Source organism: Homarus americanus, unplaced genomic scaffold (assembly GCF_018991925.1).
Source record: "Homarus americanus isolate GMGI-L3 unplaced genomic scaffold, GMGI_Hamer_2.0 scaffold34921, whole genome shotgun sequence".
NCBI lineage: Eukaryota > Metazoa > Arthropoda > Malacostraca > Decapoda > Nephropidae > Homarus > Homarus americanus.
Window position 1 is genome coordinate 848,233 of NW_024741901.1, and position 26,158 is coordinate 874,390.

Genomic DNA, 26,158 nt, shown 5'->3' on the forward strand with positions numbered 1-26,158 from the left:
TTAAATAAACTGTTTACTTCAGAATTTGGTGAAAAATAAACACTACTATTGGTGTGTGTCTGTACCTGCCTACTTGACTACCTGCCTACCTGGATAACTGACTCTCTGGATACATGACTGCCTGCTTACCTATCTGCTTGCCTGACCTGCTTACCTAACTAACTACCTACCTACCTACCTATCTATCTGCCTGCCTACCTATCAACCTGTCTGCCTACCTAACCTGCTTACCTATCTACCTACCTACCTACACCCGACGGACACCCCCCATAGCATTTACTATTTTGGGGGTGTTTTAATGCTCTTGCCCATACATATATTTTTGATGGAAGTTGATGCTGATGTAATCCAACAGTAAAACGATATACACAACACGTAATTGTGTGTGTGTGTGTGTGTGTGTGTGTGTGTGTGTGTGTGTGTGTGTGTGTGTGTTGCTATTGGTTATTGATAGATGGTACGAGGTCTTGGTGACGACAGTTCTCGAGATGGTTTATATCCTCCTTCCTTCCTTCCTTCCTTCATTCCTTCCCTCCCTCCTCCATCACACACACACACATCTACCAAAGTGACATCTCACCTCTCCTCCACAATCATTCCCTCTCACCTCAACCATTCCCTCCCACTCCACCGTAGGAACTTCCCCCCCACTCTCTCTAAATGGGAACACGGCACCAGGCTCATTATGTAACAACCCACATCAGTGAAACACACACCCAGCTTTACCGCCTCCTCTCCCACCCACTCACACCACCACTCACTCCCTCTCTTACCCACAACCTCTCCACCCACTCATTCCTTCCACCACTCACTCACTCACAACACCACCACCCACTCACTCCCTCTCTTACCCACAACCTCTCCACCCACTCATCCCTTCCACCACTCACTCACTCACAACACCACCACCCACTCACTCCCTCTCTTACCCACAACCTTTCCACCCACTCACTCCTACCACTGCCCACTCCCAACACCAAAACTTCCTCCTCCTCAACAGGACCACAAATTCCTCCCTCATAATCAGAGTCATGAGATCACCAGCAACTGTAGTCATAAATCACCAAATCTTTTCCTCACACGTCACGGATAAGACTCACCCACGTATTATCACGTCCCCCAGAAAGTAACTTTACGATTTAGTGTTAAACAATATGACACAACGGACGAAGGATTATGACAACCCTACCGAGACAACAGGAGTCACAGTGTTCATTATGGAATTTATCGACCCTCTCCGTGAAGATACTTTTTTGGGGGAGTGAGTTACCTCCTCTAACACCTGGGATTCTCTCTCACACAGTCTTTATATAAGGTGGAGGAGTGGTTACAGTACTGGGATAAGAGTCAATTGATCCTTGGTTCGTATCTCCATTGAGGAAGTAACGTGTGATTTATATCCGGTGTGTGTTGTGGGTAAAACTAATGTCCAACCACAGACTTGTAACAAAAACTCAATCGGCTTAGAAGTGTTTAGACCACGGGGGGGCTTTATACTGCACCAACCTCTGTGTGTGTGTGTGTGTGTGTGTGTGTGTGTTTGCCTTAGAACTTGTTTACTATTGTGTCCAATTTTCACCTTCCTTCCTGATATATCACCCGGACAGACAAACAGCCAACCGCCAGGACAAACAGAGTAACACTGAGTAAGTCCCTGCAGCTCCTGGCCGCACCTGGGGACTTACTGGGGGAGGTGAGGGAGGGGAAGGGGAGGAAGAGGGAGGTGAGGAAGGGGTAGGAGAGGTGAGGAAGAGGAAGGAGGCGAGGAAGGGGAGAAGGTGAGGAGGGAGAGGAGGGTGGGGGAGTGGGGAGGGAGGGAAGAGGGAGAAGAGGGTGGGAGGGGAGAGAGGGTGGGGGGGAGGGAGGTGGGAGGTGGGAGGGGAGAGGGGAGGGGAGGGGAGAGTGGGGGGGAGGTGGAGGGGAGAGGGGGGAGGGAGGGAGAGTGGGGGGAGGTGGAGGGAGGGGGAGGAGGAGGGGGAGGGAGGGAGGGTAGGAGGAGGGAGGGGAGAGTGGAGGTGAGGTGGGGGGGGAGAGGGGAGGGGGAGGAGGGAGAGGGGAGGTGGGGAGGGGAGAGTGGGGGAGGGGTGAGAGGGAGAGGGGGGGAGGTGAGGGAGAGTGGGGAGGTGAGGGAGAGTGGGGAGGTAAGGAGAGTGGGGGAGGTGGAGGGAGAGGGAGGAGAGGGGAGGGGAGAGGAGGAGAGGTGAGGGAGGTAGAGGAGGTGGAGGGAGAGGAGGTGGAGGGGGAGAGGGAGGTGAGGGGTGGGAGGGAGAGGGAGGTAGAGGGAGAGGGGGGAGGTAGGGAGAGAGTGAGGGAGGTAAGGAGAGGGGGGAAGAGAGGGAGAGAGGGAGGGGAGGGGTAGAAAAGGTGAGGGAGAGTGGTGGAGGTGAGGGAGAGGGAGGGAAATGAGGGAGAGTGGTGGGAGGAGACAATATACTGTCCTAAGAATAACCAATTTCACCAACAAATAAATTGATACACTCCAGAGTCACTGTTCTGTTGACACTATATATATATTAACAGTGACGTCACAACGCAGCAATAAAACAAGTTCGGTTCTATACTGAGGACAATATTTCTCTCTGCTTGACCTTCGTTAAAAATAATGAGTGTAAATAAAGCTTCAAGCACCGGGAGGAAAATTATGGCAGCGAAATTATTTATTGTTGTCAAAATAATTCTAATATGAAATTCCATATATATACATAATATCACCAATTTACTAAAACAAATGTCCCACAACATAAGAGGTAGTTACTGTAAAGAGAACGACCAGAGTAAATGGTGTTATAGAACTACCAGCCTGGTAGTTCTCTCGCCCCTCCCCCTCACCACCGCTAAAGGAAGCAATCTGGACACATGCTGACACTTTCGTCCTAGATACACTTTTTACTTATTACCACCATCATCATCATCATCATCATCATCACCATCATCATCATCATCATCACTACCATTATCATCATCATCATTATCACCACTACCATCATCTTCACCATCATCATCATCATCATCACGACCATTATCATCATCATCATCATTCTCACCACTATCATCATCATCATCATCACTACCATCATCATCATCATCATCATCACTACCATCATCATCATCATCATCATCATCATCATCATTCTCACCACTACCATCATCATCATCATCATCATCATCACCACTACCATCATCATCATCATCATCATCATCATTCTCCCACTACCATTATCATCATCATCATCATTCTCACCACTATCATCATCATCAATCATTCCTCACCACCATCATCATCATCATCATCACCACCATCATCATCATCATCATCATCATCTCTACCATCATCACCATCATCATCATCACCACCATCATCATCATCATCATCACTACCACTATCATCATCATCATCATCATCATCATCATTGTCACCACTATCATCATCATCATCATCATCATCACTACCACTATCATCATCATCATCATCATCATTCTCACCCCTATCATCATCATCATCATCATCATTCTCACCACTATCATCATCATCATCATCATCATCACTACCATCACCGGGGCTTGATGTAAACACTTCTTGTTTTTTTCTTTATTGTCGAATGTAATAAAAAGTAATTACCTGAGAGAACAAATCATGAATTCTCTCCAGGTAAGTGTTGTGAATACACTTTGAGAGAACACTTGAGTTAAATGTTCGTCCCTGTTCAAGTGGTAAAGTTCCCGTAAGTGTCAGCCGGTTGTTTGATTAATCAGCTGACCTGCGCCTGACCTCTGAGAAAAGTTACAAGCTCAGCCGTCTAGTGTCGTCAATAGGTTGAGTCATTGTTGAATAATTTGGTGAATAAGTTGATGTTATTCATTTGGGTGAATAGTTATATAAAGCAAAGGTGCTTTTATACACCATCACCACCATCATCATCACCACCCTCATCACCACTACCCTCATCATCACCACCATCACCCTCATCACCACCATCACCACCACCCTCATCACCACCACCACCCTCATCACCACCACTACCCCCATAACACCACATCACCCCCATCACCATCATCACCACCAATCCTCACCATCACCCTCATCACCACCATCACCCCACCACCATCACCACCACACCCCCTCATCGCCACCATCACCCCTCATCACCACACCATCACCACTACCCGCCATCACCACCACCACACCTCATCACCACACCACCACCCCTCATCACCACACCATCACCATCACTACTCCCCATCACCACCATCAATTTCATCACCATCAACACACTTTATCACCACCATCAATCTCATCACACCACCACCACCATCACCACCACCACATCACACCACCACACACCTCATCACCATCACCCTCATCAAGTACCACATCACCACACTACCATCACCACCATCACCCCTCATCATCACACACCACTACCTCATCGCCCACCACCACCTCATCACACCACCACACTAATTCTTTCATCACCACTCATCACCCTCATCACCACCATCACCCTCATCACCACCATCACCACTACCCTCATCACCACCACCACCCTCATCACCACCACCACCCTCATCACCACCATCCACTCCACCTCAACAATTCATCACAAATTTTCCCTGGCAATTTATTTCCAGATAATTTAATGTATATAATAATTTCATCACATGAAGATTACACACCCCAGCTTATTTTACATGAAGATCATCAGGTAAAATAAGCTGGGGTGTCTACTCATCAGGTAAATTAAGCTGGGGTGTGTAATCTTCATGTGATCCAAACACTATGAAGGCAGGTGAACGAGTGAACTAAATAAATAACAATAGCAACACCAAAGAGGAGAAAATCTTTGTTGAATTATGACCAAGTTTCCCTTCCAGCCCACCTCCCTGGCCCACCACCTGCAGCCTCACCCCTGACTCACTCAGCCCAATCTCCACTCAGCCTCCCTGCCTCATGAACCATTACTTGCAGCCTCACCTTGATCTGTTTGCCTCACCCTCCAGCCCTTTATTCTTGACTCCAACTCCCTGGCCCCTGACCCACCAACCCCCGCTCTAGCTAATATAAAACGACCGTGAATATATTTCTTTTTTTAGACGAGACAGGTAATGGATGGCCAGGTGATTATGGGGGATGAGTGTGTGGTTGTGGTGTGGTGGAGGTGTGGCGAAGGTGGTGTGGCGGAGGTGTGTTGGAGGTGGTGTGGCGGAGGTGTGTTGGAGGTGGTGTGGCGGAGGTGTGATGGAGGTGGTGTGGCGGAGGTGTGCTTGTGAATTGGTGTGGTTGTGGTGTCGTGTGGTGGAGAGAGAGAGAGAAAAAGAGAGAGAGAGAGAGAGAGAGAGAGAGAGAGAGAGAGAGAGAGACGTTAAACCCACCCTATTGTAAACCTTAACCCGGGGTAACTTTCTCCCTGAAGGATAAAGGAGGAGAAACAGAGGAAAACCTTGATAAAAGCGAGAAATATAACACCAGAGTGAGGAGAAAGAGGAGACGGGAGGAGGTACTTGACCTGAGAGAATGACTCATACCAAGTGTATGACAGTGACACACATATGACAAGGTTACGAGTGAGTCATGTCAGAAGGTGAATGCTTGTGACTCTGTGGTGATAATGGTGATCAGGTTTTGGTAATGGTGAAAGCCCCCCCCCCCACTCTGACCTGTTGTTATTGGTGATAGATTTTCGATAACAACCAATATAATTTCTCTGCAGTTTTTTATATCAAATTATGTTCTTATTTATCTTTGTTTTACCTTAGAACTATAGGAAAATAACATATAAATAGCATATAAATGTGTACATATTATCCTTTTATAATCAAATTTCACTAATGTTACTGGGAGTCAACCTCATCCAGATCCTCACCAAACTATTTACAAACTTTACTTATACAACTTTACCTCATAAATACCAAACTAAACTAGCAAATAATTCTTACAAGCCCCAGAAAAATACTAAAACTTCAAATCCAAGTAAAAGCATAAAAAAAAAAAGTTTGATAAATGTGGATAAGAATTAATATTTATAACTCATATAAAAAGTTACTAAAAATATATTTCTTTTTTTTCTGAAGGTGACAACACGGCGCCGTTCATACGCAACACAGCCAACGTCCCGCGAGAATTCCACGAAGGAGATGACATCCTACTGACCTGTGTGGTGGCTAACCTCGGCAACCATACTGTGTGGTGGAGTAAACACGAGGACGGCAAGAAGTCCATCCTTACCGTGGCTGACAGAAGCATCACTAATGACAACCGCATCTCCATACTCCACGACAGAGGTAAGGATCTGCTGGTGAACGGGGGTACTGGTGAACGGGTACTGGTGAGTAGGTACTGGTGAACGGGTACTGGTGAATAGGTACTGGTGAACAGGTACTGGTGAATAGGTACTGGTGAACAGGTACTGGTGAATAGGTACTGGTGAACGGGTACTGGTGAATAGGTACTGGTGAACGGGTACTGGTGAACGGGTCATAATGGTGAATAGGTACTGGTGAATGGGTACTGGTGAACGGGGTACTGGTTAATGGGTACTGGTTAACAGGTACTGGTGAATAGGTACTGGTGAACGGGTACTGGTGAACGGGGTACTGGTGAATAGGCACTGGTGAATAGGTGTTTACTGGTGAACGGGTCTCAATGGTGAGCTTGGGTACAGGTGCCAAGGTAACACTGCAGGTATAACACGGTAGCAATGGTCGTGTTGGCTAGGGTGCAGACAAGTAGCGGGTGGTATATGAGGCTGACGGCTGACACACACAGTTGACGCTGACAAACGGGCCAAAACGCTGACGGCTGACACATAGACCGAGATCGCTGACGGCTGACACACAAACAGGGATCCATACTGACAATTATGACGGGAACTGCTGACAGCGGCGAACGTGTTTGATGATGATGATGATGATGATGACGATGATGATGGTGATGATGACGATGTTGATGATGATGGTGATGATGACGATGATGATGGTGATGATGATGACGATGTTGATGATGATGATGGTGATGATGATGACGATGATGATGATGATGATGATGATGATGACGGTGATGATGATGACGATGTTGATAATGATGATGGTGATGATGATGACGGTGATGATAATGATGATGATGGTGATGATGGTGATGATGACAGAAGATGATGATGGTGATGATGATGACGATGATGATGATGATGATGATGATGATGACGGTGATGATGATGACGATGTTGATAATGATGATGGTGATGATGATGACGGTGATGATAATGATGATGATGGTGATGATGGTGATGATGACAGAATGGTGGCTGACACTATAAAGTATTTCCTCTATCTGTTAAACATTTTTACCAACTCAACTTGTCACGTGTTCAAGGCATCTCTTTAAGTGACTCATGAAGCAAAACTGAGCATTACAGATAAATCATTAACTTCTAACTTAACATCATCACAAAACCTCAAATTAATACCATTCCTATTACCTGTAATTAATAAGACCGATATTCACTCTTCCTGATATAACTGATGTATGAATTTTCGTTTGAGAAGGAATGAGACATTATATCCAACGCAATTCTTAAATAATTTTCCTCTCAATTATATTATTTAATACACTATATGAGTTAGTTTATCTCCGAGTCTTTAAATCTTGAGTTTTCTTCGAACGCTTTTCATTAGAGCGTCAACTTCATTATATTGTTGTTGTTGTTGTCTTTGTTGTTGTTGTTGTTTTCATGTAGTTTGACGCTTTATTGACCAGAACCTCCCAGTACTGTTCATAAGGTCTTATTGTTGATGATAAATAACAAAATATTAAACATTCATTATCTAGTGCCGGTGAAGATTGTCTTAGTAAACTATAGTAGGTTATTATATCCTGGTACACTCGCCCCAGAAAGTATCTTTACGGTTTTGTGTGAGACAATATGACACAATGGACGAAGGATTTTGGCAACCCTACCGAGACAACAGGAGTCACAGTGTTCATTGTGAGATTTATCGACCATCTCCGTGAAGATACTTTTTGGTGTGTGTGTGTGTGTGTGTGTGTGTGTGTGTGTGTGTGTGTGTGTGTGTGTGTGTGTGTGTGTGTGTGTGTTAAAACAGTACACGATGAGAAGATAATTAACATGTATTCGGTGAGTAATGTTTAGTATTGTAATGACATGTCTTAACTCGTGTCTTCCACCATCAACAATAAGTGAAGCTCAAGAGTCACTCCCAGCTGAACAACACTACACTACAGAGATCCTGGGAGCCGGGATGTGCTGAAGTCGGAACACAAGTTTTAATTCTGTGTTCATTATGACGTTGGCCGGATGTGTTATGGTTAAAGTTGTGTAATAACCATCAAATGTTCTGGTAATGAGGAACAGTGTTGTGGGTCTGTCTCCCCGAGGAGCTCACAAGATGCTCACTCTATCTCATCTCTCACTACAGGGCTCACAAGATGCTCACTCTATCTCATCTCTCACTACAGAGCTCACAAGGTGCTCACTCTATCTCATCTCTCACTACAGAGCTCACATGGTGCTTACTCTATCTCATCTCTCACTACAGAGCTCACAAGGTGCTCACTCTATCTCATCTCTCACTACAGAGCTCACATGGTACTCATCTCTCACTACAGAGCTCACAAGGTGCTCACTCTATCTCATCTCTCACTACAGAGCTCACATGGCACTCATCTCTCACTACAGAGCTTGAAAGAGTAAGCGCACTTAATATTGGATTCCATAGGTCTGACAGTGTAAACACAACCCACTGTAGACTGAGCCAGTTTTCAGTACTCACTACCCCAGGTGCGAACCATCGACCCTTAGGACATTAGGCGAGCGTTGTATCCACTCGACAGCCTCACCTCGTAAATGCAATTAGTTAGAGTTAATAAACGAGCCTCACGCCGTATGACAGATCCCTTAATATATTAATACCGACTGACTCTGGCTGACGGGGCAGTAGAACAACACTTGTATCTACATGTTTTAATAATAACAGTTCAGGTACATCTCCGGCAAGACATGTTTTACCATCTCCGGCAAGACATGTTTTACCATCTCCGGCAAGACATGTTTTACCATCTCCGGCAAGACATGTTTACCATCTCCAAGACATGTTTTACCATCTCCGGCAAGACATGTTTTACCATCTCCGGCAAGACATATTTACCATCTCCGGCAAGACATGTTTACCATCTCCGGCAAGACATGTTTTACCATCTCCTGGCAAGACAATGTTTTACCATCTCCGGCAAGACATGTTTTACCATCTCCGGCAAGACATGTTTACCATCTCCGGCAAGACATGTCCATCTCCGGCAAGACATGTTTTACCATCTCCGGCAAGACATGTTTTACCATCTCCGGCAAGACATCGTCGGGAAGAACCATTGCTAAGCTTATGGGGTTACACCGTTCACCAGTTAACATTGTAGCAAACTTAACATCACACCTTAATGAATTTATTATCACGTAGCATCTGAAGTTACTTGACGTTTTATATAGATATAATTACACACGTCACCGAAGAGTCTCTTGGTAATTATGAATATTGACATTTTACTAATAGAGAGAGAGAGAGAGAGAGAGAGAGAGAGAGAGAGAGAGACGGTATATGATACTAATGCTAATTCTCATAACTTAACATTTACAACAACATTTTCTTCATTAATATTTTTTTCAGTTAAATAAATAACATGTAACAAATATTAACATAACCTACAAGTGTGTGTGTGTGTGTGTGTGTGAGTGTGTGTGTGTGTGTGTGTGTCACTTCTCACCACCAATAAACCTCCTAAAACACAACACTTAACAGATAAAACGGAACTTAAAACATAATCTAATCAATTTACCTGGAGATTAAAACACCCCAAAAAAACACAACATTTCCAAATTAACTGATATACACTAAAGTTGACTGAATGAAATATAACAAGAACGAGAATACGATTTACTGAAACACAAGAGTGACTTACGACTTTCCTCACACGATATACTGAAACACAAGAGTGACTTACGACTTTCCTCACACGATATACTGAAACACAAGAGTGACTTACGACTTTCCTCACACGATATACTGAAACACAAGAGTGACTTACGACTTTCCTCACACGATATACTGAAACACAAGAGTGACTTACGACTTTCCTCACACGATATACTGAAACACAAGAGTGACTTACGACTTTCCTCACACGATATACTGAAACACAAGAGTGACTTACGACTTTCCTCACACGATATACTGAAACACAAGAGTGACTTACGACTTTCTCACACGATATACTGAAACACAAGAGTGACTTATGACTTCTCCTCACGATATACTGAACACAAGAGTGACTTACGACTTTCCTCACACGATTACTGAAACACAAGAGTGACTGATTCTTCCCTTACGATATACTGAAACACAAGAGTGACTTACGACTTTCTCACACGATATACTGAACACAAGAGTGACTTTCAGATATACTGAAACACAAGAGTGACTTACGACTTCTCACACGATATACTGAAACACAAGAGTGACTTACGACTTTCCTCACACGATATACTGAAACACAAGAGTGACTTGGACTTTCCTCACACGATATACTGAAACACAAGAGTGACTTACGACTTTCCTCACACGATATACTGAAACACAAGAGTGACTTACGACTTTCCTCACACGATATACTGAAACACAAGAGTGACTTACGACTTTCCTCACACGATATACTGAAACACAAGAGTGACTTACGACTTTCCTCACGATAAAATATAACTACTCGCTTTCTAAACAACCATAGTCACCATTTGAACTCCAGTATAGTACATATATATATAAACACACACCTCTTAGGTTAGGTTAGGTTAGGTTAGGTTAGGTTAGGTTAGTTAGGGCAAAAGAAACAGTAACCCAGGGCAAGTGGTTAGGAAGCGAGAGGAAATGATGATAGGTGTTGTGGTAGAGAAGTCATGGTAGGTGTTGTGGTAGAGAAGTCATGGTAGGTGTTGTGGTAGAGAAGTCATGGTAGGTGTTGTGGTAGAGAAGTCATGGTAGGTGTTGTAAAGTATGGTAGGTGTTGTGGTAGGAAAGTCATGGTAGGTGTCAGCGATGGCAGAGGGTGGTGGAAGGGGAGAAACTGGACAAAAACGATTAATTTCACACAGGAGAGAGAGAGAGAGAGAGAGAGAGAGAGAGAGACTGTGTGTGTGTGTCTGTGTGTGTATGAATGTGTGTGTGTGTGTGTGTGTGTGAACTCAACATAATTGTCTCTCGGCTACCTGGAAGGGCACTTATAAAAACAATTAATCTTCTCAATTATGTGGACTCTCTCTCTCAAAGGCTGCTCACTCAATTGTGATTCCCTTATGCCCTTCTTTCCTGAACATGCCTTAATTTCGTCCACTATATTTAAATTCATTCAGGGAATGGTGACGCATGAGAATCAATTATTCTTGACTCAGGTGACGCATGTTGCTATAACTCACCAATTCTGACTCAGTGGTGACGCATGTTGCTATAACTCACCATTCTTGACTCAGTGGTGATGTTGCTATAACTCACCAATTCTTAATCCAGTGGTGACGCATGTTATAATTCACCAATTTCTGACTCAGTGGTGACGCATGTTGTTTCAAGTCACCATTCTTGACTCAGTGGTGACGCATGTTGCTATAAGTCACCAATTTTTGAATCAGTAATGGACGCATGTTGCTATAAGTCACCATTCTTGACTCAGTGGTGACGCATGTTGCTATAAGTCACCATTCTTGACTCAGTGGTGACGCATGTTGCTATAACTCACCAATTCTTGACTCAGTGGTGACGCATGTTGCTATAAGTCACCAATTCTTGACTCAAATGTGACGCATGTTGCTATAAGTCACCATTCTTGACTCATTATTGACGCATTGTACTGTAGTCATCAATTAAGAGCCGCCACTGTGGTAACATCTGCCAACATATTACTCAACTCTGATTCATCTGGTTTATTCGTGTCGTTGTTGACGGTCCAAATGGTTACAATGTTCCCATGATTCTGTTTAGTCTTTGTTTTAACAAGTGTGAGGCTGACCATGTGTGTGTGTGTGTGTGTACGTAAAAACATGTGTACATATAAATCACATGTAAATTTGCTTCTTCTGTACACAGTGTCGTTAAACTTTGTTATCTGTCACACCGGAAGGATGACTTTGAAGACATCTTGTTCCAGTGACATTATAATTACTGCCGTTAATGGTGGTAGCCATCTTAGACGGCAGCCACAGACGGCAGCCACGTGTGACGGCAGCCACCTTTGACGGCAGCCACCTGTGACGGCAGCCACCTGTGACGGCAGCCACCTGTGACGCAGCCACGTGTGACGGCAGCCACCTTTGACGGCAGCCACGTGACGCAGCACTGGACGGCAGCCACGTGTGACGGCAGCCGACGCAGCCAGTTGCGGCAGACCTTGACGGCAGCCACCTGTGACGGCAGCCACCTTTGACAGCAGCCACCTGTGACGGCAGCCACCTGTGACGGCAGCCACGTGTGACAGCAGCCACCTTGACGGCAGCCACCTGTGACGGCAGCCACCTTTGACGGCAGCCACCTGTGACGGCAGCCACCTTTGACGGCAGCCACCTGCGGCAGCCACCTGTGACGGCAGCCTGACGGCAGCCACCTTTGACGGCAGCCACCTGTGACAGCAGCCACCGACGGCAGCCACCTGTGACGGCAGCCACCTTTGACGGCAGCCACCTGTGACAGCAGCCACCTGTGACGGCAGCCACCTTTGACGGCAGCCACCTGTGACGGCAGCCACCTTTGACGGCAGCCACCTGTGACGGCAGCCACCTTTGACAGCCACCTTTGACAGCAGCCACCTGTGACGCGCAGCCGCGGCAGCAGCCACCTGTGACAGCAGCCACAGCGACTTCAGCAGCCACCTGTGACGGCAGCCACCGTGGCAGCAGCCACCTGTGACGGCAGCCTGGGCAGCCACGCGACAGCAGCCACCTGTGACAGCCACCTTTGACGGCAGCCACCTGTGACGGCAGCCACCCTGACGGCAGCCACCTTTGACGGCAGCCACGTGTGACGGCAGCCACCTGACGGCAGCCACCATGACAGCAGCCACCTTTGACAGCAGCCACCGCGACGGCAGCCACCTGGGCGGCAGCCACCTGACGGCAGCCCACGACGCAGCCATTTGACAGCAGCCACCTGTGACAGCAGCCACCTGTGACAGCAGCCACCTTTGACAGCAGCCACCTTTGACGGCAGCCACCTTTGACGGCAGCCACCTGTGACGGCAGCCCACTGACGCGCAGCCACCGTATGACAGCAGCCACCTGTGACAGCAGCCACCTGTGACAGCAACCACCGACAGCAGCCACCTTTGACAGCAGCCACTTTGACGGCAGCCACCTGCGGCAGCAGCCACCTTTGACAGCAGCCACCTTGACGGCAGCCACCTGTGACGGCAGCCACGTGTGACAGCAGCCACCGTGACAGCAGCCACCTGTGACAGCAGCCACCTTTGACAGCAGCCACCTTGACAGCAGCCACCTTTGACGGCAGCCACTCATGACGGCAGCCACCTTTGACGGCAGCCACGTGTGACAGCAGCCACCTGTGACAGCAGCCACCTGTGACAGCCACCTTTGACAGCAGCCACCAGACGGCAGCCACCTTTGACGGCAGCCACCTGTGACGGCAGCCACCTTGACAGCAGCACCTTGACGGCAGCCACCTGTGACGGCAGCCACGTGTGACAGCAGCCACCTGTGAGCAGCCACCTTGACAGCAACCACCTGACGCCCGACGGCAGCCACTTGACAGCCACCTTGACGGCATGTGACAGCAGCCACCTGGACAGCAGCCACCTTTGACAGCAGCCACAGCGACGGCAGCCACCGACGGCAGCCACCTATGACAGCAACCACTGCGACGGCAGCCACCTGTGACAGCAGCCACCTTTGACAGCAGCCACAGCGACGGCAGCCACCTGTGAGCGGCAGCCACCTGTGACAGCAGCCACCGACGGCAGCCACCTTGACGGCAGCCACTGACAGCAGCCACCTGTGACAGCAGCCACCTGTGACAGCAGCCACCAGCCACCTTTGACGGCAGCCACCCTGACCAGCAGCCACCTGTGACAACAGCCACCTGCGACAGCAGCCACCTTTGACAGCAGCCACCAGCGGCAGCAGCCACCTGTGACAGCAGCCACCTGTGACGGCAGCCACCTGGGCAGCAGCCACCTGTGACGGCAGCCACCTTTGACAGCAGCCACTGACAGCAGCCACCTGTGACAGCAGCCACCTTTGACGGCAGCCACCTGTGACAGCAGCCGTGACAGCACCTGTGACGGCAGCCACGTGACAGCAGCAGCCACCTTTGACGGCAGCCACCTGTGACGGCAGCCACCTGTACAGCAGCCACCTTTGACAGCAGCCACGTGTGACAGCAGCCACCTGACGGCAGCCACCTTTGACGGCAGCCACCTGACGGGCAGCAGCCATGTGACGGCAGCCCATGACAGCAGCCACCTCGCGGCAGCCACCGACAGCAGCCACCTGTGACAGCAGCCACCTTTGACGGTAGCCCACCTTTGACGGCAGCCACGTGTGACAGCAGCCACCTGACGGCAGCCACCTGTGACGGCAGCCACCTGTGACGGCAGCCACCTTTGACAGCAGCCACCTGTGACGGCAGCCACCTGTGACAGTAACGTGACAGCAGCCACCTTTGACGGCAGCCATGTGAGCAGCCACCTGTGACGGCAGCCACCTTGACAGCAGCCACCTGTGACAGCAGCCACCTGTGACAGCAGCCACCTGTGACGGCAGCCACCTGTGACGGCAACCCTGTGACAGCAGCCACCTTTGACAGCAGCCACCTGTGACAGCAGCCACCTGTGACAGCAACCACCTGTGACAGCAGCCACCTGTGACAGCACCACCTGTGACAGCAGCCACCTGTGACGGCAGCCACCTGGCACCACCTGACGGCAGCCACCTGTGACAGCAGCCACCTGTGACAGCAGCACCTGTGACAGCAGCCACCAGACTGCAGCCACCTGTGACAGCAGCCACCAGACGGCAGCCACCTGTGACAGCAGCCACCTGCGACAGCAGCCACCTGTGACGGCAGCCACCTGTGACAGCAGCCACCTGTGACAGCAGCCACCTGTGACAGCAGCCACCTGTGACAGCAGCCACGTGGCGGCAGCCACCTTTGACGGCAGCCACCTGGACAGCAGCCACCTGGACAGCAGCCACCTGTGACGGAGCCACCTGTGACAGCAGCCACCTGCGGCAGCCACCGTGACAGCAGCCACCTGTGACGGCAGCCACCTGTGACAGCAGCCACCTTGACAGCAGCCACCTGTGGCACAGCCTGTGACAGCAGCCACCTGTGACAGCAGCCACCATGACAGCAGCCACCTGTGACAGCAGCCACCTGTGACGGCAGCCACCTGTGACAACCAGCCACCTGTGACAGCAGCCACCTTGACAGCCACCGACAGCAGCCACTGACAGCAGCCACCTGGACGGCAGCCACCTGTGACAGCAGCCACCTGTGACGGCAGCCACCTGTGACAGCAGCCACCTTGACAGCAGCCACCTTGACAGCAGCCACCTTGACGAGCAGCCACCCAGCGACAGCAGCCACCTGTGACGGCAGCCACCTTGACAGCGCCACCTGACAGCAGCCACCTGGACGGCAGCCACCTGTGATGGCAGCCACTTTTGACGGCAGCCACCTGTGACGAGCAGCCACCTGTGACGGCAGCCACCTGTGACGGCAGCCACCTGTGACAGCAGCCACCTGCTGACAGCAGCCACCTGTGACGGCAGCCACCTGTGACGGCAGCCACCTGTGACGGCAGCCACCTGACAGCAGCCAACTGTGACGGCAGCCACCAGACAGCAGCCACCGACAGCAGCCACCGACGCAGCCACTTTGACGGGAAACAGCCACCAGACGGCAGCCACCAGACGGCAGCCACCAGACAGCAGCCACTCAGACAACAGCCACCCAGACGGCAGCCACCTGTGACAGCAGCCACCCATGACAGCAGCCACCTATGACGGCAGCCACCTTGACAGCAGCCACCCAGACACAGCCACCTGTGACGGCAGCCACCAGACAGCAGCCACCTGTGACAGCAGCCACCTATGACAGCAGCCACCTTGACGGCAGCCACCAGACAGCAGCCACCAGACGGCAGCCACTCAGACAGCAGCCACCTGACAGCAGCCACCCAGACACAGCCACCTGTGACGGCAGCCACCTTGACAGCAGCCACCTTGACGCAGCCACGTGTGACAGCAGCCAATGACGGCAGCCACCTGGACAGCAGCCACCTGTGACGGCAGCCACCTTGACGGCAGCCACTCAGACGCAGCCACCAGACGGCAGCCACCTGTGACGGCAGCCACCTGTGATGCAGCCACCTTTGACAGCAGCCACCAGACGCAGCCACCTGTGACAGCCCATGACAGCAGCAGCCACCTGTGACAGCAGCCACCTGTGACAACAGCCACCTGTGACGGCAGCTACTCTGGACGAGCAGCCACCAGATGGCAGCCACCTTTGACACACACCTGTGACAGCAGCCACCCATGACAGCAGCAGCCACCTTGACAGCAGCCACTCAGACGGCAGCCACCTGTGACAGCAGCCACCTGTGACAGCAGCCACCTTTGACAGCAGCCACCTGTGACAGCAGCCACCTATGACGGGCAGCCACCTTGACAGCAGCCACCCAGATGGCAGCCACCTGTGACAGCAGCCACCTGTGACAGCAGCCACCTTGACAGCAGCCACCTGTGACAGCAGCCACCTATGACAGCAGCCACCTTGACAACAGCCACCTGGGACAGCAGCCACCTGGACGCACACCTTGACACAGCCACCCAGACGGCAGCCACCCAGACGGCAGCCACCTGTGATGGCACACCTTTGACAACAGCCACCTGTGACGGCAGCCACCAGACAGCAGCCACCCATGACAGCAGCCACCTTGACAGCAGCCACTTTTGAGGCAGCCACTCAGACAGCAGCCACCTGTGACAGCAGCCACCTGTGACGGCAGCCACCTGTGACGGCAGCCACCTTGACAACAGCCACTCAGACGGCAGCCACCTGTGACAGCAGCCACCTGTGACAGCAGCCACCTGTGACAGCAGCCACTTTTGACGGCAGCCACCCAGACAGCAGCCACTCAGACGGCAGCCACTCAGACAGCAGCCACTCCAGACGGCAGCCACTCTGACGGCATTCATTAACGTGAGACAATTTCAACAGGAGACCAACTCAGGAACAATTCTTAAAGTTTCAGCAAACAGAACCTCTATTATCTAGTAAGTGAAAATGTAAAACGTGTACAGACAGACAGACGACTCCAGTATCTGTATCAACAACACGTAGGCTGGCTCACGAGGCCGAGTTTAACAACACTAATCAAGAGTTTCCTGAGGATGAACCAGGTGTAGTTGTGGTCACTCTCGACGCTCACATCAAAACAGTTAATATTTATTGTTAAATTAAAACCAACTTAACAATAATAAAACTAACCGACACAGACGGGGCTTCAAAGCTATACCTCATGTGACGTCACCAGTCGCTTGGCTACGTCATACATCATGAATCTAAATAATCTTTAACTAGTTTTGAAAAATGTGTCTACATGTTTGGGGGAGGAAGTAATTTTTCTTGTGAATTTTTCCTTTATTTATCAATATCTTATTCCGCAGGTTCCATTTGATTGATTTATTTAACAAGTAAAGCGGCCTCTTAAGTTGTCCTGACCCTGCGCTCCCTCTACATATTTTCTCTTATGTCTAAATTGTGTTTACTTCTCTTGATGTGTTGACAAGTTTGTTTACATTTTCACATGTTTGTCTTTATGCATGTTTTATATCTTCATTCATGTCCGTACAATGTTTATATATCCACATGTTAGTTTGTATATATAGATGTTTTATCTAATTGGGTTACACACACAAACACACACACACACACTTTGAATGTTGGATGTGCTTAGGATGATTAATGTTTCAAAGATAGAGAATGATTCTCTGAAAAGTTGACTGGATGAACTGAATGACCTATTACTTATGAGCTTCCTTGGTCATTTATGTTTGTGTATAGAGACAATATCGTTGTTTTTAGTAGCAATTTAATTCCTTTTAACCATAGCATTTAACCATATTTTTTTAATCTTCATAATATAAATGTTAAGATGTAGTGAAGATGTAGTGGGTGTGTCATTGGTTGTTTCTGTTCTGTTGATCTAGAGAGGTGTTTATAGTGTAACGTGTTGGCTTAAGTCTCCCCTACTTGATCAACCATTCCGTTTTCTTTCAGCACCTCCTTACAACTCCAGTATCATCATTTCAGGCAAGTTTCCCCTTCCAACCTTATTTTATCATGTTTATTCCTTATGCTTTTCACTGTTTATTGCTTATTTTCAATGTTTATTCCTTTTCACTGTTTTCCCCCGTGTTCATAACCCACTCACCCTCCCTCTCCCGCTATCATCTCAAGATAAATTTACCTCACAGTTCTATTCATCACAATACGTATTTATTTATTTATTTTTTATTTTTTATTTTTTTTTATTGGGCACTCCCCTACAACCTTGTGTAAGGTGAAGCGCAGAAGCGTTTACAGTGCCCAACAGGGAAGCATGCTAAGTTCATGCTTGCCTTATGTCTCATGAGTTAAGAGCGTTGAAGCCTGAGGAGTCAAGAGCATAGAAGCCTGAAGAGTCAGTGGTTTTATGTCATCACGATATTGGAAGCTCCAACAACTTGTCCCTGAATACGAATTCGCAACTTTCGACTTACACCAGGTACCTACTTTACTGCTAGGTGAACAGGGACTAATGGGGGCTAGGAAGTATGTCCAAACATCTTCCACCGGCCCGGGAATCGAACCCGTGACATCTCGCTTGCGAAGGCAAGAGCGGTACCACTCTACCACCAGCACCACCTACGTATTTAATGGAGTCCGCATTGCAATCTGGATACAACAGATCTGTGTAGAGACTCGGGTGTACAGATGACAGCGGCTACAGACTGTCATCTTTAGAGTTTTTTTTCTGTCAACTGACGCGGCTGGGTGTGTCTGGATGGTTAATTTATTGTTTATTTTTTTATCCTTTAGCCAATAATAACGCATACCCGAATCTGTGTAACGCTCACCTAACCTAACCAATTGTAGATATGGTTAGTGTTAGTTAGGTTATGTTAGGTTAGGTTGAGATAAGTCAAGACCCTCATTGTCCAGTGTTAGTACAGGAAGAAATTAAAATACTCGAGAAAAAAAAATCATGTTTGGTACAGCATCACACTGGGTAACACCTCACCCTAAGCATCTGAACCCGTGACAAAGCAGTAGAGAGAGAGATAAGGAGCGTCCCCGCTAAACCTGCAGCACCCAAGACCCATAACTGATGCCCGACTTCATTACAAAATGTGACGAAGGTGAACATAAAGACACGCGTTGGCTGATGGACAATGTGTCTTAATTGGTACACGTCCCCTTCACTGGTGCGTTTACAAGGGGTCGTCAGGTTTTGTGCAGTGTGGCAGCGCTGTGTTTGTTTACATTCAACAGAAGAAAACTCGCAATAGTAAACATAATATGGAATGAAAATAAAACAATATTAAAATAGATATCTCAATGTAATGATTTGTGGAATGTTTATATGACGAGCCCCTGTAAACGCACTAGTGAAGGGGACTGTACCTCTACAGCTAATCCTTCACGGTCTGAGCTATAGGAGTCATGGTAACGAGAGATATTTATACCGTAGTTAAGTCTCTGTGACAGTAATAAACACACACATGAAAAATTTATTAAAGTGTCATAATAAGGCAATTGAAAACTGTCGCGATCCTGTATTGAGAGAGAGAGAGAGAGAGAGAGAGAGAGAGAGAGAGAGAGAGAGAGAGAGAGAGAGAGAGAGAGAGAGAGAGAGAGAGGCCGTGGTTTTTCTCACACGTGCTTCTGAGTGTTAGTTGTGGGGAGGAAATATTCATAACCGGCAACAAAGGAGAACGTAAATCTTAAAAGTTACAAAGACGCCACAATAAAAGCCAGACACACACACACACACACACACACACACACACACACACACACACACACACACAGATAGACACAGCCAGAAAGAGACAGATACAGACAGACACAAGGTTACAGTCATTAAACTATCGTCCTCATAAGGTTAGAGTCATTAAACTATCGTCCTCATAAGGTTACAGTCATTAAACTATCGTCCTCATAAGGTTAGAGTCATTAAACTATCGTCCTCATAAGGTTACAGTCATTAAACTATCGTCCTCATAAGGTTACAGTCATTAAACTATCGTCCTCATAAGGTTAGAGTCATTAAACTATCGTCCTCATAAGGTTACAGTCATTAAACTATCGTCCTCATAAGGTTACAGCCATTAAACTATCGCCCCTCATAAGGTTACAGTCATTAAACTATCGTCCTATAAGGTTATAGTCATTAAACTATCGTCCTCATATGTTTGCTAGGCCATTAAAACTATCGTCCTCATAAGGTTACAGTCATTAAACTTATCGTCCTCATATAAGGTTAAGAGTCATTAAACTATCGTCCTCATAAGGTTACAGTCTTAAACCATCGTCGTCATAAGGTTACAGTCATTAAACCATCGTCCCCATTAGGGTTACAGCCATTAAACTATCGACCTAAGGTTACAGTCATTAAACTATCGCTGCCCTCATAGGTTGTTAAACTATCGTCCTCATAAGGTTACAGTCATTAAACTATCGTCCTCATAAGGTTATAGTCATTAAACTATCGTCCTCATAAGGTTACAGTCATTAAACTATCGTCCTCATAAGGTTACAGTCATTAAACTATCGTCCTCATAAGGTTACAGTCATTAAACTATCGTCCTCATAAGGTTACAGTCATTAAACTATCGTCCTCATAAGGTTACAGTCATTAAACTATCGTCCTCATAAGGTTAGAGTCTTTAAACTATCGTCCACATAAGGTTATAGTCATTAAACTATCGTCCTCATAAGGTTACAAGCTTTAACTATCGTCCTCATAAGGTTACAGTCATTAAACTATCGTCCTCATAAGGTTACAGTCATTAAACTATCGTCCTCATAAGGTTACAGTCATTAAACTCTCGTCCTCATAAGGTTACAGTCATTAAACTATCGTCCTCATAAGGTTACAGTCATTAAACTATCGTCCTCATAAGGTTACAGTCATTAAACTATCGTCCTCATAAGGTTACAGTCATTAAACTATCGTCCTCATAAGGTTATAGTCATTAAACTATCGTCCTCATAAGGTTACAGTCATTAAACTATCGTCCTCATAAGGTTACAGTCATTAAACTATCGTCCTCATAAGGTTACAGTCATTAAACTATCGTCCTCATAAGGTTACAGTCATTAAACTATCGTCCTCATAAGGTTACAGTCATTAAACTATCGTCCTCATAAGGTTACAGTCATTAAACTATCGTCCTCATAAGGTTACAGTCATTAAACTATCGTCCTCATAAGGTTACAGTCATTAAACTATCGTCCTCATAAGGTTACAGTCATTAAACTATCGTCCTCATAAGGTTACAGTCATTAAACTATCGTCCTCATAAGGTTACAGTCATTAAACTATCGTCCTCATAAGGTTATAGTCATTAAACTATCGTCCTCATAAGGTTACAGTCATTAAACTATCGTCCTCATAAGGTTACAGTCATTAAACTATCGTCCTCATAAGGTTACAGTCATTAAACTATCGTCCTCATAAGGTTACAGTCATTAAACTATCGTCCTCATAAGGTTACAGTCATTAAACTATCGTCCTCATAAGGTTACAGTCATTAAACTATCGTCCTCATAAGGTTACAGTCATTAAACTATCGTCCTCATAAGGTTACAGTCATTAAACTATCGTCCTCATAAGGTTACAGTCATTAAACTATCGTCCTCATAAGGTTACAGTCATTAAACTATCGTCCTCATAAGGTTACAGTCATTAAACTATCGTCCTCATAAGGTTACAGTCATTAAACTATCGTCCTCATAAGGTTACAGTCATTAAACTATCGTCCTCATAAGGTTACAGTCATTAAACTATCGTCTCATAAGGTTAAGCTTTAAACTATCGTCCTCATAAGGTTACAGTCATTAAACTATCGTCCTCATAAGGTTACAGTCATTAAACTATCGTCCTCATAAGGTTACAGTCATTAAACTATCGTCCTCATAAGGTTACAGTCATTAAACTATCGTCCTCATAAGGTTAGAGTCATTAAACTATCGTCCTCATAAGGTTAGAGTCATTAAACTATCGTCCTCATAAGGTTAGAGTCATTAAACTATCGTCCTCATAAGGTTACAGTCATTAAACTATCGTCCTCATAAGGTTACAGTCATTAAACTATCGTCCTCATAAGGTTACAGTCATTAAACTATCGTCCTCATAAGGTTACAGTCATTAAACTATCGTCCTAATAAGGTTACAGTCATTAAACTATCGTCCTCATAAGGTTACAGTCATTAAACTATCGTCGTCATAAGGTTACAGTCATTAAACTATCGTCCTCATAAGGTTACAGTCATTAAACTATCGTCCTCATAAGGTTACAGTCATTAAACTATCGCCCTCATAAGGTTACAGTCATTAAACCATCGTCCTCATAAGGTTACAGTCCTTAAACTATCGTCCTCATAAGGTTACAGTCATTAAACCATCGTCCTCATAAGGTTACAGTCATTAAACTATCGTCCTCATAAGGTTACAGTCATTAAAGGTCAATTTTGTACTACCTTCTTTGCTGATCTGTTGTCTGTATGTTGCCCTAACTAGCGTACCTCATTTGTTTTCATTGTTTAATCATCCCGCTTGATTTAGGTGGCGTGATATTACTGGGATGATGAAGCCTTTGGAGTCAACTGACCTCAGTTTTATTTCTATATATTATGATTCATGGCAGTACGGCTCAGGTTTAATGATTACACAAGCAATTAACCTTATCCAGTTCCTTAATTAAACCGATGGGCGGGAATGACATGCAGCCAATCAGAACACTTCATCACTGACGTCATCAATGTCAACAAAACGCTGGTTGGACAACGTTTGTGTAGGATATTTTCAACTGTGGTTCCTGGTGTCATATTATTACTACAAATGTGATGTGTTATGATGTTTTGTGTGTGAATATTATTGAAGGTAAAGTAGAGGTGTATTTGAGTACCTGTGAGAGATACACTAACGAAGAAGAGTATGATGATGGAGGAAAGGAAGAAGAGGATATTAATACAAAGGTAAAAACGAGAACTAGGACCTGACGTAACCCAACACTGACAGGAAGGTAAGTCGTCATAATTGCGTCCACCATTACAGAGACGTGGCAAATAAAGAGACCCAGTAACTCGGAGAAACTAAAGAGTGGAAGTTTATTAAGTGATCCTTTCTGCCTAGAGCTATGGAAGAAATCATAGGTAACAGTAGTATGGAGACCGTGTCATGAGTCAAGCGAGCTAACTGACCTACAGGGGAACTAGTCAGGGAGGAGATGGGTGTTCGAGGTGTCTGAGAAGCTTGTTCGTGAAGGCGTGAGCTGCGGTGCGACACTTTAGGGGAGATGAACTGGAAGGAGAGCTGGACTCTTTCTGGCGAATATCTAAATTGTGAAAACAGGAAAAGACTGGAATCGGTTCAATAGCTTAGAGAAGACACAGGAACAAGTTCAAGTATCATATATTTGAGGATGAGACGAGAGATATCGCCAAGATCCCCCTTCATTTAGGTCTTTTGCTGCAGGTCACAACAGAAAACGCTGAATGTGGGTTCCATACAGATAGCGTGGCCGGTACAACTGTATACACTCGTCTGCTTTCACTTCGTCAGTTATTTAAGTTAAGGCATCATTTATAGCTGAGTAGTTCCCCAAGATCGAACAAGTGACCCTTAGGCCAGGAGGTGAACGCTGTATCCACATAGCCACGGCACCCCAATAAATACTAGATTGATATACAACTTAGATACTTGTTTAAGAGATTTACGGGTATTTGGAGGAGACGGTAGAATGACTCGAGAAATACTGCAAATAATATAATTACCAATGATGAGAATTTTAGCTCCATGACCTGAGGGAAAAGGATTATATAAAAGTTCAGAAGTCAACGGGATTAACATGGTTAGGGAGGCGAGTGATACATCAGACAAAGATAGATTTAATAGGATGGGAAAGTTAAAATTAGAGCAAATTATGTATAAGGAGGAAGCAACATAAGATACGACTGATAGATGTAAAAGAGATCAGAATGGATGAAGGCAAAAGCGGTTGACGACTACAAGGGATGATTATTAGGGACAAATCATTACCCAGGACAAGATGTGACTACGGAACAAAGGATAAGGACAATGTTACCTGGAATTAAAAGATAGATGCGGTTTATGTGGATGAACTATTACAGATTTATGATCATGAAGTTAGTGATGGGTGAGTTACTGGTGAAGTGGCTGAGAATAATTGAATTGACTGAAGCGTTAGTTTTTTGTTTTTTCTTAATACTGATAAACTCTTACTAAACGAGCTTCATTTGTTAGGTATTTCAGCATGTAAATAAACTATCAAAAACGAAGTGGCGTTCTGACATTACCCTATACTTCTGAAGCCATAACTCAAGTTCTGTAAGTTATAGCGACTTGTAAACATTGTAAATATAAGAAAATAATAATTGCGAACCCAAGCCTATGTGAGTTAGATGGCAACAGAAACTAAATCTATTTGGTATGGAGATAAATTTGTTGATCTTCCTGACCATAGGGTGAGAGGGGAGAGTGTATAGTGTACTGTAAGGTGTAAAAGAAGTGTATCATAGTAAGATAATAAATAATAATATAACATTAAGCAATACAGACGAAGTTAACATAGTCTCCACCACACTGGGAAGAGGATGTCCACTTACCGTTTTCCATTATATGTAAACAAAAATATAAGCCCTATACAGTATATCAGGGAAACCTCTTATGTATATGGTAGTAATAATCTGCCACAAGATAAAACAAATATATGTACACTTGAAAAACACAAATTAAGTGAACAAGACGATCTATCAATAATATTCCACTTCCTCCTCGCTGTCGCCCTCACTCACGTTAACACCGAGGCGACATGCAATATATTTCCAATCCCACGCGGAATCCTGAAATACTATCTTGATTTTTATTTTTTTATTTTACACAGTTTCCCGTGATATTATGCCATAAAGACAGAGAGGATTTTCCCTTTACATTTATCACTCTACCAAGGATTACCGTTTGAACAGAGAATGAATATTGTGTTAGAGGATTACAATAAACCACAATTTTTGGTACCGGAAAAAAAAGCGTCCCTGAAATATGAATCATATAGTTTTAAAAGCTTCTGGGTGTGTACAGTACTCTGGTGTGTACAGTACTCTGGTGTGTACAGTACTCTGGTGATGACAGATGTATACCTTGGTTACATTCAGTACGGACAGGCTTCACAAACCAATGAATGAATGAATGAGCGTTTTAAAGCTTCAAATAATCTGAAGTGATGGGAAGTTCTTTCTTTCCTGTGGCTTTATTTACTAGAGTCCCATTGTTGTTTATGGTGATGGCCACAAGACAGCTCAGTGTGTGTGTGTGTGTGTGTGTGTGTGCGCGATCGTACTGAAAGGGTAAAGATGTCGTAACATACTCAAGAGGTAAAGTCATCGTACTCAAGTTGTACTTATACATAAATTATTCAAAGTCTTAGGTCACTGTACATTGAGTTTAAGTCATTGTATTCAAGGGGTTAAGTCATTGTAACCATAAAGTCATCATAATCAAAGGTTTAAGTCATCGTACTGTTAACTCTTCGGTAGCCTCCCCTCCCACACACCACACCACCACAGCCATCACCCGCGTCCATACAACAGAATCGACAGGAAGTTTCGTTTATGATATATTTATAATTAACTCGGCCTATGTGTTTATATTAACCAACTCATATATTATACATTCACGGGAAAATATATACATCAGAGCCAGGCCATTAATAAGTTGTATTTATATGTTACGTCTGCCATATTGGTGTTAGTGTCCCGAGCATGGTAGACAGTTACAGCAGCCTGCGGGCGCCTTAACATGTTCTGG

The 26,158-nt window shown here is 46.0% G+C and overlaps 1 protein-coding gene across 1 annotated transcript in view; it reads left to right on the forward strand.

Moving 5' to 3' along the window:
* LOC121876345 (Ig-like and fibronectin type-III domain-containing protein 1) overlaps positions 1-26,158 on the forward strand; it is a 167,719-nt gene that overhangs the window by 62,934 nt on the left and 78,627 nt on the right. The window contains 2 exon segments of the mRNA XM_042381416.1: positions 6,070-6,279; positions 18,346-18,378. Of these exon segments, the coding sequence (XP_042237350.1) occupies positions 6,070-6,279; positions 18,346-18,378 (243 nt within the window).